Raw genomic sequence first — 15,806 nt, forward strand, 5'->3', positions numbered from 1 at the left:
CGGAGGCTGTCTGGGACATACAACTTGCCCCCGGCCAACCAATCCCCTTGTGGGGATTGGGTCAGTTTGCTCCGCGGAGCTCTATCCCCCTCCTTCTCTATTTCAGCTTTAAGTTTCGATTTCCATTCCTGGTTGGCTGGGAGGGGCTGTTTGGCGCGGCTGCGAGTAGTCACCACGCCCCCAAGTTGCTTAGGCGAGAAGACCGTGTCGACCGTCTCCGCCCGTTTGCTCTTATGTTGGGGCATGCGCGATAGGGCGTCCGCCAGAAAGTTAGTTTTGCCCGGGAGATAATTTAGAGTGAAGTTGAATTTCGAAAAGAATTCCGCCCACCGCAATTGCTTGGCATTCAGTCTGCGTGGGCTCCGGAGGGCCTCCAAATTTTTATGGTCTGTCCAGACCTCAAAAGGGTATCGCGCCCCCTCCAGCCAATGTCTCCAGTTAGTAAGAGCTGCTTTTACTGCAAAGGCCTCCTTCTCCCACACATTCCAATTCCTTTCCGCTGCAGAAAATTTTCTAGACAAGAACGCACAAGGACGCAATTTCCCATCCTCCCCCTTCTGTAGCAAAACCCCCCCTATCGCCGTATCGCTGGCGTCGACCTGTACTATGAAGGGGGATTGTTCGTTGGGGTGGGAGAGGATGGGTTCTGTTACAAATTGTTCTTTTAGGCAGTCGAAAGCCGTTTGGCAATCGGGGGTCCATTGTAATTTGGAAGAGGGTTTCTTAGCTTGGTCCCCTTTATCTTTGGTTTTCAGCAGTTCTGTTAAGGGGAGCGTGATTTGGGCGAAATTTGCTATGAAGTCTCTATAAAAGTTGGCAAAACCCAGGAAGGATTGCAGTTCTTTGCGGGTGGTGGGCGTTTGCCAATCTTGTATCGCCTGTATTTTGGCTGGATCCATTTTCAGACCCTCTTGGGAGATACAATACCCAAGGTAAGTGAGTTCTGTTTTATGGAATTCACATTTGGACAATTTGATGGGCAGTTTATTCCTCATCAAGGTGGCTAGGACCTTTTGTACCATTTGAACATGTTCTTCCTCGGTGTCCGAATAAATTAAAACATCATCAAGGTACACCACCACCCCTTTGTACAGAAATTCGTGTAGAACTTCGTTTATCATGGACATGAATACAGACGGGGCTCCCGTCAATCCAAAGGGCATAACTAAGTATTCATATTGTCCGAGGGGCGTATTAAACGCGGTTTTCCACTCATCCCCTGCCTTGATACGAACGTGGAAGTAGGCATCTTTTAGATCTAATTTCGTAAAGATCTTACCTTGGGCCACGACGTTGAGAAGGTCTCGGATGAGCGGTAGAGGATAGGCGTTGTTGGTGGACACTGCGTTCAGTCCTCGGAAATCCGTGCAGAGTCTGAGTCCCCCATCCTTCTTTTTTACGAAGAGGACCGGAGCGGCGTGGGGGCTAGAGGCTGGGCGGATGAACCCACGTTGAAGGTTGGTGTCGATGAATTTCCGGAGCTCTTCGCGTTCATGGAGACTCATGGGGTAGAGTCTCCCTTTGGGTAGCGAGGCTCCTGGTAAAATTTCCACCGCACAGTCCGTTCGTCGATGCGGGGGTAGAGTGTCCGCTTCCTCCTCCGAGAAAGCGTTTAGAAAAGGCCAGTAAGGTTCGGGTATTTGGTTGACTTCTTCTTGGGTAAGGAGGGCCTTTTCTTTCTGAGTAGGGTCTTCGCCCCAGTTTTGATTCCAACGGTGATTTCCACAGTTGGCGTGACTGAAGGTAATGCATCCCTGTGCCCAGTCTATGTAGGGGTTGTGATCACATAGCCATTTGCTGCCTAGGATTAACGGGTACTTGGCAGTAGAGCTGATGACAAAGGACCTCTTCTCCCAATGTTGTCCCATGCCTGTGATCACCGGGATGGTTTCAGTTGTAACAGGATTCATGTTGGTACCATCCATTTGTTCAAAGATTACTGGATTTTGTAAATCCCGAGTTGGTAAAACCAGTCCATTAACTAGAGCAGGGGCTATGATGTCTCTTGAGCAGCCCGAGTCGATTAGAGCTTGCACCCGAATGTGCATTTTTCTCTCTGGGTTGATCAGAGTCACGGGCATGAATAAAATGGACCCAGGTGGCCGGTTCGGTGCAGGAACGGGCTTGGGGCGGATCTGTCGTTTGGGCCCTTTTACGACAGATCCATCTCGTTTCCCGACTGGGGGCTCTCTGGATTGACTTCTGCGTTTGGGGAAGCGGGGTCGTATTCCATAACTTCTTCCGCTTCTAGCCCCCTCTCTGAGGCGGGCCTTTGGGAAGCGCCGCGGCCTCTGTTCGCTCGAGGTGCGGGAATCGGGCGTTGGAGAGTAGGAAATGGAGCAAGGGTTGGGCGCCTTAGTTGAAGCGGAGGTCTTTGCACAGGCCGGTAGGGGCATTGTGCTGCAAAGTGACCGGCTTGTCCGCATTGCAAACACAGCCCTTGTTGCCATCTAGCATCTCTCGCTCCACGGGTGGCGTACCCAGCTCCCCGTCCTCCCTTCTGCAAAGTCAAGGGTCTTCTTTGTCCCGTTTGTTGTTGTTGTTCAACCAAACGGACTTCCAAAATGCGATTCTCAACTTCGCATGCAAGTTGGATCCAACCCAACAAGGTAGGGGGATTGTCCTGCATGAGAGCTCTGTCCAAAAGTCTCGGGTTTAGTCCTTGCTTGAACAGGATGATTTTGGTGGACTCCTCACACCTAGGGCATTTGGCAGCCAATTGTCGGAATTTCGTGATATAGTCTCTCGCTGACATGCTGCCCTGTTTAATGGCCTGCAATTCTGTTCGGGCCCTGGTTTCCTCTAAGGGGTCTTCATATTGTGCTCTAATAGCATCTACCAACCCCTGGAGAGTATCGAGTTCTGGGGCCCCGATATTATATAGTCCTACGTACCAGTCCGCTGCTTTCCCTTGTAAGCGGGAGCCGAGATGTTCAATTTGGCTGGCCTCGCTGCCGAAGAGGTGTCCCCACCGGTTGAAGAATTGCACAACTTGCACTAGAAAAAAGCCCAGTTTGGAGGGATCCCCATCAAAAGTGGCTTCCAGTTTCACCCAACCCATTGGGAGGTCTTGCCTCGGAGCCGGTGCTGGGTAGAAGTCCGCCGGAAGCATCAATGGCACTTGAGGTATGGGGGGACCCGGTTGTGCTAGCGGTGCTGGTTGCGCTGGCGGCGGCATCACCGGTTGAGCCGGGGGTAGCGGCCTCGGCTGGGCTGGCGGTGGTGCTCTCGGCTGGGCTGGTGGTGGTGCTCTCTGCTGGGCTGGTGGCGGCAGTCTGGGTCGGGCAGGCGGCTGCAATCTCGGTCTGGCTGGTGGCAATGCAGGAGGTGCTGGCCGTAGCGGTTGAGGTGTTTGCAGTTGAGGTCGGTGCGGCGGAGTAATGATCGGCCGCTGAGGGGTGGGTTGGTGGGGTCGTAGTGGTGTAGGCCCCATCGGTTGGTTCGGAGGTGGTCTTACGGGCTGCTCCAGTGGCAAATGTATCGGCTGCAGCGGTGGGGTTAGTTGTGGTCGAAGCGGAAGGGGCCGCAGCGGCGAAGGCTTAATGGGTGGTGGGCCGCGCGGGCTTGCCCCTCTTGGCGTCGTGTCTCTGGGACGCACAGGCTGGTCTTGTGGCGCCGGTAGAACTTCCCCCGAGGTTTGCTGAATAGGAACCACTTCTAGCGGTCGTTGCGGTAATTCCTCCTCAGAAGGGGCCGGGAGTTCTTCCGTCTGACCCGGCCGAACTGTTGTTGGAGAAGCGGGAGGGTGTATCACTGTCGTCTCGGTTGGACGGGTTGGTCCCTCTCCTTCTCTTGGCTCCTCCGCTGGAGTCTCCTCGGGAGACGGATCCCCGTCCAATTTAGGGGGTTCCGTTGGAGTCTCTCCGGGCACCTCAGCTGGAGTATCCCCGCTCGGCGGAGTTTCGTTTAGTCCAGGGTGTTCCGCGGGCGATTCTCCCGGTTCTTCAGGGTAGGTTTCCTCCTCTCCCGAAGGTAGCGGCTGCTGCGGGTCGCCCTCCACTGGATAGGACATGACACTTTGAAGGGTGGCAATTTGTATCGCCATTTCTTCAGGCGAGATTCTCTCTCCTGCCCCCATTGACGAGATTAGGTGAATGGCATGAGCCAAACTTTCCTCCATATCGATCAGCCTAGCTTCCAACTGTTGCATTCGGCTAGGATCCGGTTGCCCCATCACGGAACCTCCCTCAGTTGTACTCACCGGGGAAAACGGCCCCCAGGGCGGAGGATCGCCTTGATCGACTCGCGATCTCGCTGCTAGAATTCCTTTGGCTAGGCCCGTCACGGCCGAGATGCCGGAGTCTACAGCATGGGTACGGCTTTGTATTTGCACCCAACTTTGCTCAGGAACTTCCGTTGGCTCTTTCCATGGGGCAAGTTCCGAATAATCCCAACTCAGGGCGCCGCGGTGAGATGTATTCCCGTCCGTCCGTTCGGTCGTCCGGTTCCAAAACAGCCACGGTTGGCTGCTGTCCAGCTCAGGGACCGTCTCTAGGCTTCGGCGCCCGTCCATCGAAACTCTTGGATGTAGCCCTCCGGCCCGGCGCTCCCGTGTTTCTCGGGGTCGGGCTCCCCACTCCGACGGGGTGGGTAGCGAGAGCAAGGGAAGAGCTGTAGCCCTCGGCCTTGTCCCCTCACTGCTGAGGTCGATGAGAGGCGGTGTAGGCGTCGAAGCACCAGCCCCGGCTGGCACCTGCGATTCTTGGGGTTGCACTGTTTGACTGTCGGGGGACGCATACGGATCAAACAAAGGATCCCTGTCCGGGACTACCTTGGATTCCGCTGGGCCCGACTCAGGCATGATTGGTAACAAAATGTCAGACTGTGGCTAGATAAGGCACTCTCTGCAAGGTTCCCTTTAGAAGCAAGAATAAGTCCAGTGTCTGGCAAAAGAAGTTTTATTGCAGAAAAGGTCCATTATAGTCCACTGTCCTGAATAGGAGACTCAGGATGGTACATGATCATTGTTACCAATGAAGAGCAAGCATAGGATACAGAGTAACAATACCCATCTGGAACAGCCTCCCCCCACAGTTCTCAAAACAACATCTTTCAGTCCTGGGAAGCTGCTCTCCTTCAAGGCCAATGCTTGGTGGAACGGTGTTAGACACAACAATCTCCTCTGGTGGGAATGCTGCCTGGGAACTGGTGCACCTGGGGAGAAAGCACTTAAACACTAGAAGCATTAGAAAATGGAGTCAGTACAGTTTAGATATATACTGGACCTGACACAGAGTTCCACCAGGTTGGGGCCAGGACAGAAAACGCCCTGGCCCTGGTCGAGGCCAGCCAAGCCTCCCTGGGGCCAGGGACCACCAGTAGGTGTTTACCTGCAGATCTAAGAGCTCTTCGAGGTACAAACAGGGAGAGGCGGTCCCTCAGGTATGCTGGTCCCAGTTCGTTTAGGACTTTATAGGTCAGAACCTTGAACCGGATCTGGAACTCCATGGGAAGCCAATGCAGCTGCTGCAGAGTTGAAGTCACATGTGCCCTAAATGAAATTCCTGTCAGGACACGAGCAGCAGCATTTTGGACCCGCTGCAGTTTCTGGGTCAGACCCAAGGGAAGTCTTGAGTAGAGCGAGTTACAGTAATCTAATCTGGAGATGACCGTTGCATGGATCACTGTCGTTAGGTCACGGGTTGAGGGATGGGGGTAAGCAGCCTGGCCTGCCGGAGATGGAAAAAGGCAGTTTTGGTACCTGCCTTGACCTGGGCCTCCATTGACAAGGAGGAGTCCAGTGTCACACCAAGGCTCCTGACTGATGAAACGGGTACAAGCGGTACCCCCTCAAAGGCCGGGAGCACTACTGGGCCACACCCACATATGGCTTCTAGGTTGTGGGAGGCCATTAGATAGGCTCCAGGCCAGCTAGGGCTTCAGACGGCTTGAAAGAAGAAACCAAGGACAGACCAGTTCTGGCTCCCAGCTCAGAAGAGAGTAGAGCTAGGAGAGAGGAGGTGGATTGGGGTGGTTTCCAACCTCCCACCGCTCTCTGCCTGAGGCCCAGAGCCCTGGTGCATGGTGGCTAGGACTGAGATTCCTACAAATAACTTGTTTCTTCTGATGGTTCCCTGCTCATCTGTTGAAACAGCATCTCACCATATTCTCACACAACCCACTGCTTAAAAGTGCAGGATCTTCAAGCAGCATCAGCAAGGCCAGTCCACTTTAGCTTCACATTAATAATTTCATTCATTCCCAAGAGGTACGTCTTTCTAATCCCATTTAGGGGTGTGGGTGCCGGTCATCATTGCTCCATTACAGAATTCAACTTCAATCATCTTAACTACATCCGGTTCCTCCCCATCACCTGACTGAGGGCAAGAACCCAGGTAAAATGCGATACAAAGAGACATTGAGTGTTATCAGAACAACAGTGGCAACTAATAATATGCCTACATATGCAGGGGCGGAGGGCCTATTGAGGCCAGGTAGGCGGTGGCCGCAGGCGCGGGGTGCCGGAGGGAGCGCCGGAGGAGGCTCGGCGGGCGGGAGCGCGCGCCACAAAGCACCAGCCTTCTATCCCTCCCACCCCGCACCGCTGCCGCCGCCAGCACAAGCCCCTGGCCAGGCGCAGCCACCGCGGGCAGGCATCTGCGGCGGCGCAGGCAACCGAGCGGGAGAGCTCGGAGGCTGCCCGCCGCAGCAATTGGGCCAGCGGCGGTGCGTGCGCTCCCGTGATAACGTCACGCTTGACATCATCACGCAGGCCGGTGCGCGCGCGCGCTCATGCGCACGTGGGGGCGGCCGGCCGGCCGGCTGCGAGCGAGGTAAAGCCTTGCTCCACCCCTGTACATATGATCTTGCTCAGCAGCTTAACAGGAAAGAACAGGATGAATCCCTGTGAAACACCACCTGGGAAGATGGTGGAGCAGCCTCCTGCCATTTCCTGAGGCCTCCCTCCTAGGAAGAGTGCTTTCCATAGGGTCCCACGAGCAAACACCTCACAATCAAAGGCACAGAAATGTGAAATAGGATCAATAGAGTTCTACAGACCTTGCTGATCTCTAAGTAAAGATTTCCAGCCAACAGTAATAGACGATATGCTGGAAGGGATCTAGGAAATTAATGGCTGATCTCCAGATGAGTCAATCCTGCACCTGTCCCATCCCCTCCCCCCCCAAGGGAAGGTTGAAGATAAAAGTATAGCAGGTTGGGGAAATCCCTGGCCACTTAATTTTGTGCAAGGGCTAATCAAGTTAGATCTCAGCTTTCCTTCTACACTCCCTGAATAAATGGTCATAGATCCAGAGGAGTTAGCCGTGTTAGTCTCTAGTAGCAAAATCAAAAAGAGTCCAGTAGCACCTTTAAGACTAACCAATTTTATTTTATTGTAGCATAAGCTTTCGATACAGAAGAGGAGGGGAGGGGAAAGAACGGGACATATATCACAAGAAGACAGGATGCAATTAGTGTGAAGGCAATCAAAACATTCCTTTGCTTGTAAATGTAAACATCTCCTTTTGGTGTGGAGTCAGTTTGCCGCAGTGAAGGTATACAATTCCTATGTAGTATAAGCCCTCGATAACCACAGCTCTCCCTGCCAGCTGCATCTGACAAAGAGAACTGTGGTCCCCGAAAGCCCACACGCACTCAGGCTGAGATAATTGACAAACAAAGCCCACACCAGGCGTCTCTGGGCTCCCCCAGACCACGCCTCTGTAAAGGAAATCTGTTACCTGTGATAATGTGATAACCATTCATAGTCTCTATTCAGTCCCAGCTTGACAGAGTCAAATTTGCATATGAATTCCAATTCAGCAGCCTCCCCTTGGATTTTGTTTTTGAAGGGTTTCTGTTGAACCACAGCGACTTTTAAGTCTTTGGTGGAATGTCCTGGTAGATTGAAGTGTTCTCCCACTGGTTTTTGGACGTTTCCATTTCTAATGTCAGATTTGTGTCCATTTATTCTTTTGCATAGAGGTTGGCTGGTTTGTCCAATGTACAGAGCAGAAGGACATTAAATGGTTTTCCATCCCAGCTGACAATGCAACCTGTTTTTCCCAACGGATTTTCAGCCACTAGGATGGAATCAAACCAATCACAAAATGAGATAAAACATCCTCTGGAGTCCCAAATTTTGGGTTCTGTGTTTCCATTCACAGTGGCAGTCTGACTTACTTGAGAGTAAGCCCCATTGCACTTGCTTCTAGGAAAAGGTGCATAGGATCCCACTGTATTCAAGCAGAAAGGAAAAGGAACAAAGGGGAAGCCCAGGTAGGAGGTGATCTCAGCAGGAGCCAAATGACAGAATTAAGCCCAACACTATTTGTGACGTCGTTTATGCGATGTATTTCTATTTCGTTTTTCTTTAGTCTAATTCAGTTCTATTGTACTGTCAACTGCATGTATTACACTTTTATAACTCTAATCCGTTGTGAGTCTCTACGAGAAATGTGTGCTTGCCAACCCCGAGGTGGGGCCAGGATATCCTTCAGAATTACATCTGGTCTCCAGACGACAGAGATTAGTTCCCCTGTAGGAAATGGCTGCTTTGGAGTGTGGACTCTATGGCCGTATACCCCGCTGAGGTCCCTCTCCTCCCCAAACCCCGCCCTCCCCGTGTGTTTTTGACGTTGGGTTGCCAACTTCGGGTTGGGAAATTCCTGGAGATATGGGAGTGGATCCCATATCGCCAGGAATTTCCCAACCCGAAGTTGGCAAGCCAACGACAAAAAATGAAGTAAAACAAACACTTCTAAGACATGAAATCCTTCCGTGACGGCAATTGTCTTTATATTCCCTGGCATCTTGTTATGGCACTTCAAAGATTAATGCATAGAATCCAGCTTGTCAGAAAACGCCTTTATAGCGTGCGGCTCCCTCTGATGCCGCTTATACTCTCCCAACTCTTAGGTTCCAAAACGTCACAGAAAGCCCTGCCCACCAGGCAGGCACGAAGACGGCTCTGTACGCATGCGCTGTTCATACTACGGCGCTTTTTTTGCCCTGGTGTCGCGCGTGCGTGATTTTGTCGACTGGCCCAAGGGATAATATTAGCGGTGGCGGCGCCCCCATGACTGTGCCTCAGAGTAAAGTTGAGGAGTTACCGGTTTGGGGCGGTGTTAATAAGAAGCGGGACTCGTTGGGGTCAGCTGCGATTCATCCTATTGTAAAAGGTAAGTAGTGCTACGCCTTACTCCCCCCTCCTCTTTTGTTTCGCTTTTGTGAGAGAATTTGTTGTTAACTGCCGTTGGAATGGCGCATGCGCCTTGACAGGCCTTTGGTGTTAGGAGCCTGCTCTTGTGATTGCGGCGGAGTCGTTTGAGTTGCACGCGGTGGAAGGAGCCGGTGAGAGGCGGTGCTGTGCATGACTGCTCAGAAGGAAACCCCGCTTCATGCCTAAGTAAAGGTGCATAGCGTTGCAACGCGGCCGCCTCAGTGAAGTTACTGTTTTTAAGTGCATAGCAGCGTTAATGCCTAAGCCTGTTGTAAGGTGGAAATTCTGATGGAGTAATTGGGTACAATACAGCTTGTATTTCTTGACGTTCTTTAAATACTTCCCTGCCCGCCGCTGCAGTCCTGATCTTAACTCTTAGGAAGTCGTTGCTCTTAATAGTCACTTCCTCATAGTTTGATCCTGTACAGAGTGAGGCGGATTTAGGTGCAGAGGATCAGGCCAGTAAGAGACCCAGAAATTATGACTAAATTAGAGGACAGCAACTGGAGATGGGTGATCAGTAACAGACTAAAATATGGGACAGATAAAGGGGGCAGGCTGAAAGAAATCAGCGAACTGAATAGTACTTTAAATATAGCAAGGCTCTTATATGTATGTTTCAAAATGTTTTGCCCTTCCCACACTATAATATACCCAGATGGTTTCCCCCTGGGGAAGAGCATGTGTAGCTTCCTTGTTGTGTGGTGCAGCTATAGATAAAACTTAGGGGCACTGAGCCTTCCATATGGCAGGTTTACCTGTTTCAGTGCCCACCAGCCCTCATGTTACCAGGGCGTTTGCAATTTAAAAAGAAATCAACACTAGAAAATTGTAACAGTGATATGCTGTTGTGACAATAGGTGTAAAAGGTTCTGTGAATTCCCAGTTTTCTTTGTTTTTTAAAAAAAGCATCTCTAGCTCCTTTTGTTGTGAACATATAAAGGAAAAGGCATAATTTTTGTCATAAATGGGCTAGAGCATTTTTTAAAAAAATGAAAGCTAAAATGTAAAGAACCTATTAACACCTGTTGTTACAACAATATATTGATATGATATACTAGTGCTGATTAAAAAAACGAAATAAGCCCTGGGTAGCCAAGGGAGGAAATGGCTGCCATGGCTGTTTGTTGCATCAAATTACCGTCCTAGGCAATTCCACTGCAATATAGAACCAATAACCATGCACATCTATATGATCATTAATATCAGGATACAAGCTTTTAAAAAAAACACTTCTAATAAAGCTATTTCTTCAAAACAGTTTTATCTCCAGACCTGATTCTGCCCTGATTCTGTTGCTGTAGTAAATAAAGTAGAACTTTATTACCATTGCTGTGATTCAACAAAGTTATGTACTAGTTCTTCCGCTTTCAAAATTGTGTGTCTTTGCACCTTCCAGATGGCACTGCTAGGCCTTCCTAGCAGGCTATATGGAAGATCTCATTATAAAACAGCTGTTGGAAGAGGAGAAGAAATAAAAACAAATGGGTGAGGGATGATGGGAAAGGAGGATAGAATGAGGGAGGAGAGCTGTTGAATTAGGTGACTCAGTGTGATTTCTTGCAGGCCCTAGTAAGTCATAAACATTTAAAAATGATTGTCTTAACTTTTCTTATAGATGTTGGAGAAATATATTCCCGGCTTTTGGATCACAGGCCAGTTATTCAAGGAGAAATCCGTTACTTTATCAAAGAATTTGAAGTAAGCTTTATTTAACATTTTGAAGTAAATGTACCTTGGAAATGGGGAATGAAGGTAGTTCAAAAACATAATGAACTGTAGCTGAGATTTCAAACAGCTAGAAGTTTGGAAATGGTTTTAAAAATAAGCATTGTTAACATGGAATGTATAGTATGATCCTAAGCACACAGGATTGATGGTGAGGAAAGGGACTTGGGATCAGAAGTTGAAGTTTGGGATGCTGTTTGGAAGACCTCTCCCGTCCATGACAAATTAAAAGAAAATTCCTTCAAGTTATTGTATACTATAGCTTTAAAATTTAAGTATGACCATAAAATCTTCATTATGCTGGAGATGCCATGATAGTAGAGGTGCATACTTCCAAATGTGGAGTTGGCAAACATTTTTTTTTCAAAGTCGATACATGATGAGATTTTTTAAAAATTAAATTGAATTTAATACCTGATCCAGAGGTGACTTTGTTAAATTTATTTACAGAAGAAAATAAGAATTTGGCACATAAATCATTAATACACTTTTTAAAATAATGACAAGATCTGTCATATCTCAGCACAACAAAAATTACAATTGCATTATGAGAATTTGTGGGATATAGCCCTGCTGGAAAAATTAATACATCAAATTAGATTGGTAAATAAATCAAGTGAGTGTAGAAGCTCGTTATGCTGTTTGGGATCCATCTATAGCTTTTGGTTTTTATGTTTTGTTTTTATTTTAAGCTCTGGTTTAAAATTGTTTTAATGATGTATTTGTGTGTTGGTTTTGATGATTTTTAAGAAGATTTTAATCTTTCTGTTTTAATTTAGTGATAAGGACCTAGGGGAGACTCAGGTTCAAATCTCCACTTTGCCATGGAAGCTTGGTGGGTGGCCTTGGGCCAGTCATGCACACTCCACCTCACCAGATTGCTGTGAGGATAAAATAGAGGAGAGGAGAACTATATAAGCTGTTTTGGGCCCCCACTGGAGAGAAAGGCAGGATATAAATGAAATGAAAATATTCATTAAACAAATAAGAGTACACAGAAGGCATTCATAGGGAGGACACCAGCCATATCTGGTGTATAAAGGGAGTAAGTCCTTGAGTTTGAAAGTATCTAAAATATATCCTGAAATCTTTAAAATGTGCATCTAACAAAAATTATCATTTTAAATGTTAAAAATAAACTCTTTAGTATAAAAACAGTATAACTTGGTTTAGTTTCCACAAGATGGCAGCAAAACTTTAAGAAATTATGCAGTTGGAGAGTTGCAAAATTTGACTGGTAGTAGCTCCCAGTTTGTTCTGTTGATTTTCCTTCAAATTTGGTTGATGTAATGATCAAGATTACACCGAAATATTAAAGATTTTTTTTTATTGAGCGTGGTAGAAATTATCTGATGATGAGACAGACCTGCTTCAGGCACTTTAAAACTCAATAATTGAGCAAGATCTACTGTTTAAATTATTTAAATGTACTGGGGAGATTAGATATCATTTGAGTGTCAGCAGCTAATGTACACTTTCTCTCTCTAACTTTTTCAATAGGAAAAACGGGGCTTCCGAGAAGTGCGGGTTCTTGAAAACCTAAAGAACACAGTTTTTGAAGCAAATGATCAAACTCTGCCTAAGTGTGAACAAGTAATGCATGACAGTCTGAATGAAGCACTCAGGAGATGTAAGCAGAAATATGTTGGTTTTATCAGTGCTTTTTGCCTTTAAAATAATATTGTCAAATTCTGTGTGGGTTTTCAATCTGAACAGTTCATGTCCCGTGTGAAACCAGACAGTTTCTGTGGCTGCTCATCCCTATCTCATTTCTGATAGAAAGGAAGGATGTTACGTCTTCTAAATAAATAAAGTCTGGTGAGAGAGACCATGCTGAGCATCTGTGCTACACTATCAAGGCCCCCCTCATATACCCATATATTGTATTTGAACACCCACATGGAGCTGCCTTATATAGAGTCAGACCATTGAACTATCAAGATCAGCACTGTTCACTCTGACCAGCAGGAGCTCTCCAGAGGCTTGGGGAGAGGTTTTCCATCACCTACTATCTGATCCTTTTAACTGCAGCTTCCCTGCATGTAATCAGGTGCCCTGCTGCAAAGCCATGGTCCTGCCCCACTTATTTAATTTTGTTTGGGATATTTATATCATACCGTTAAATTTGAAATGTGTGTTACCATAGCTATTCCACAGTGGTATTCAGTACTCTGCATTAGTAACAGGTCCTTCCTATAAGGCACATAGTGATTTCATTGCATGGTATTATTGTTCAGCATTTTCATTGGCAGTGTTACCATTTCTGAAAAGGAATCATATACATTGGACAGTGGCAGTCTAAATAATCATGGACAGTGAATGCTGAGACTGCTTAGGAATAGGATGGAGGAGGAGGTGACTGTTGGAACCATATGATTGTTCAGACTTGTGTTTTGCCCTTTTTTAAAGAAAAAAAATCACATGAGAGAATAGAGACGGGCACAAAACGAACCACGGAACAAAATTCCATACGGAACGGCTGGTTCGTTTTCAAAGAAACGTGTTCCACGGGTCCGCGTTTTTACGGAACAAACGACTTTTCTTACTGTTCTGTTCTGTTGCTGGTTCGGGAAGCCAGACGCTTTGGCGCCATTCACTCCATCACCCAGGCAACGGTGGCAGTCTTTAGGTTGCCCCTAATCTGAGGTCTCCATGCTTGATTGGCAGCTGTCCCTGCCAACTAGAGAGCTCCCACTCCGGCCCATCCAGCCAGGAAAAGGGGAGGGAGGGTTCGAATCTCTAAGGCAACTGAGGAGATGGGCCTTCAGCAGCCATGGTAACACCATTCTCTTCCTCACAAACCATGTTAGGCAGGTCTTTCTGCCAACCAGAGTGCTCCTGTGTTGTTCAGTCTTGGCTTTTTCCATAAATAGGGGAAGCCGTGTTCCTCCTGGTTTTAGTTTCTCCAGAGTGGGTGAGGGAGTGGAGAGCTTGCTGGCTGTATTGCCAGGAACTTGGGAGGGATCTTTGGCCTGCAGTGTTCTTCTTGCTGATTGAAAAGGGACTGAAAAGCCTCCTCTTTTCTGATGGTTGCTGTGGGTTTTCCGGGCTGTATTGCCGTGGTCTTGGCAATACTGGGGAGGTGTCTGGGAAAATGGTGCTTTTTTCCTTTCTCCCCCCACCCCTCCCATCCTAGTCTTAGCTTTTCACACACACACACACCCAACCCTGTGTTAGGCCTTTGAGTAGAACTGTGGTCTTGCTTGACTAAGATTTTTATTTGCTTTTATTTTTCTCCTCTGCTTTTTGAAGGCTTTCTCTTCTGGTTTGGTTTTTGGGGGTTTGTGGCTCCTTCCCTCCCCCCCCCCCAGGAGCTTCACTTTTACTTGCTTTTATTTATCTCTTTCTCTGCTTATTGGAGGGTCTCACTTCTAGTTTGTTTTGTGGGGTCCCCTCCGCCCCAGGAGTCTTTTCTGTGTGCACTTGTGTGGTAAAGTGCAGTTTGACCTTTTTCTGCACAGTGCCCACTCCTTCAGTGCCCTTTATTTTTCTTTTGAGTGCCTCTACAGCTAGTGCCAGTGACTGGGTGGCGGTTTTTGGGGCTTGTGCCTCTCTGACACACCTGCACGGAGCTATTTGCTCTCAGTGTGCACTTGTGTGGTGCAGTGCCTTCTGCCCCTTTTTATGCACTTTTATTATTTTATTGCAAAATGTGGTGCCTTTTGTGGTATTTTATTGCAAAGTGTGATATTATTTTATTGCAGTGTGGTGCAAAAATAAAATACTTTTATTTTGAGCACCTCTACAGCCAGTGCCAGTGACTGGGTGTGGGTGTGGAGGTAGTTGTGGGGGCTCAGACCTCTCTGACTCACACCCGCATGGGGCTGTGTGCACTTGTGTGGTGCAGTACCTTCTGCCCCTTTTTTATGCACACTCCTTCAGTGTCCTTTACTTTTATTTTGAGCACCTCTACAGCCAGTGCCAGTGACTGGGTGGCAGTTTTGGGGGCTTGTGCCTCTCTGACTCACACCTGCACAAGGCTGTTTGCTTTCTGTGTGAACTTGTGTGGGGCAGTGCCTTCTGCCCCTTTTTTCTGCACACTCCTTTACTTTTATTTTAAGCGCCTCTACAGCCAGTGCCATCACTTCAAATGGAGGCATAAGGCAATTGCCATTGATGGCTCCAATTCTGTTGAATGGGGCTTTCCTGGGGGCCCCAGCTTTGGGGCTGTATAACTCGGAGATATGCACTGCAATCTTCACATAACTTGGAGGGTGGCAGGAAGAGAGCCTGCTGAAAACTCCGTGCGAGTTTGGGCTTTCCAAGCGTGAAGGGGGCCGTCCTGGTCTCCGACGAACCCCAAACCTCAAACTGGTTCAGAAACCAGTTGAGTTCATGGTTCGTAAAACTAAATGAACCACACACCAAGCGGTTCGGTTTTTTTCCATTCCGTGCCCATCTCTAAGAGAGAAGCAATATTCACTGACTTTGGGATATATATATATATATAAAAAAGTTCCTGACCAAAGCAATTGCTCCGTTCAGGAGCTGGAATATTGTTGCATGCATTTATTATTTTTTAAAGGTCAGTTTCAGCAAGTGAAGAGTGAGTAAGCAGGTAAAATAATAAACTGGTAGATACAGATGCACAGTGGGCACATATGCTTAATTTAACTATGAACCAAGTAAGAATTTCAGAGTAAGGAGGTCAGTTGGCAATACAATCAAGTATTTTGAGTTAGAAAGATTATTTCAAGACAACCAGTGTTTTTAAAAGATCCATCATTACTGGTTTACAGTAAACCTTAATATTTAATTATTCATATGTTCATATTCATTTGCCTGTAGAATACCAGTTGAGCATTTTCTGTGGCTGATCCATAAATGTATAATTCCCTCTTTGTGGAGGGATTCACTGGAGTGTGAATACCTTTTGGAAATTTTTAGATGTAACTCACATGGGCAGGGTTTTAAT

At 47.7% G+C, this 15,806-nt stretch overlaps 1 protein-coding gene across 2 annotated transcripts in view; it reads left to right on the top strand.

Moving 5' to 3' along the window:
* LOC129333209 (eukaryotic translation elongation factor 1 epsilon-1-like) overlaps positions 1-15,806 on the top strand; it is a 40,250-nt gene that overhangs the window by 15,141 nt on the left and 9,303 nt on the right. For both annotated transcript variants that reach the window (XM_054984712.1, XM_054984713.1), the window contains exons 5-6: positions 10,782-10,864; positions 12,392-12,521. In XM_054984712.1, the coding sequence (XP_054840687.1) occupies positions 10,782-10,864; positions 12,392-12,521 (213 nt within the window). The remainder of the gene's footprint in view (positions 1-10,781; positions 10,865-12,391; positions 12,522-15,806) is intronic.

This window comes from Eublepharis macularius, chromosome 7, assembly GCF_028583425.1.
Source record: "Eublepharis macularius isolate TG4126 chromosome 7, MPM_Emac_v1.0, whole genome shotgun sequence".
Lineage (NCBI taxonomy): Eukaryota > Metazoa > Chordata > Lepidosauria > Squamata > Eublepharidae > Eublepharis > Eublepharis macularius.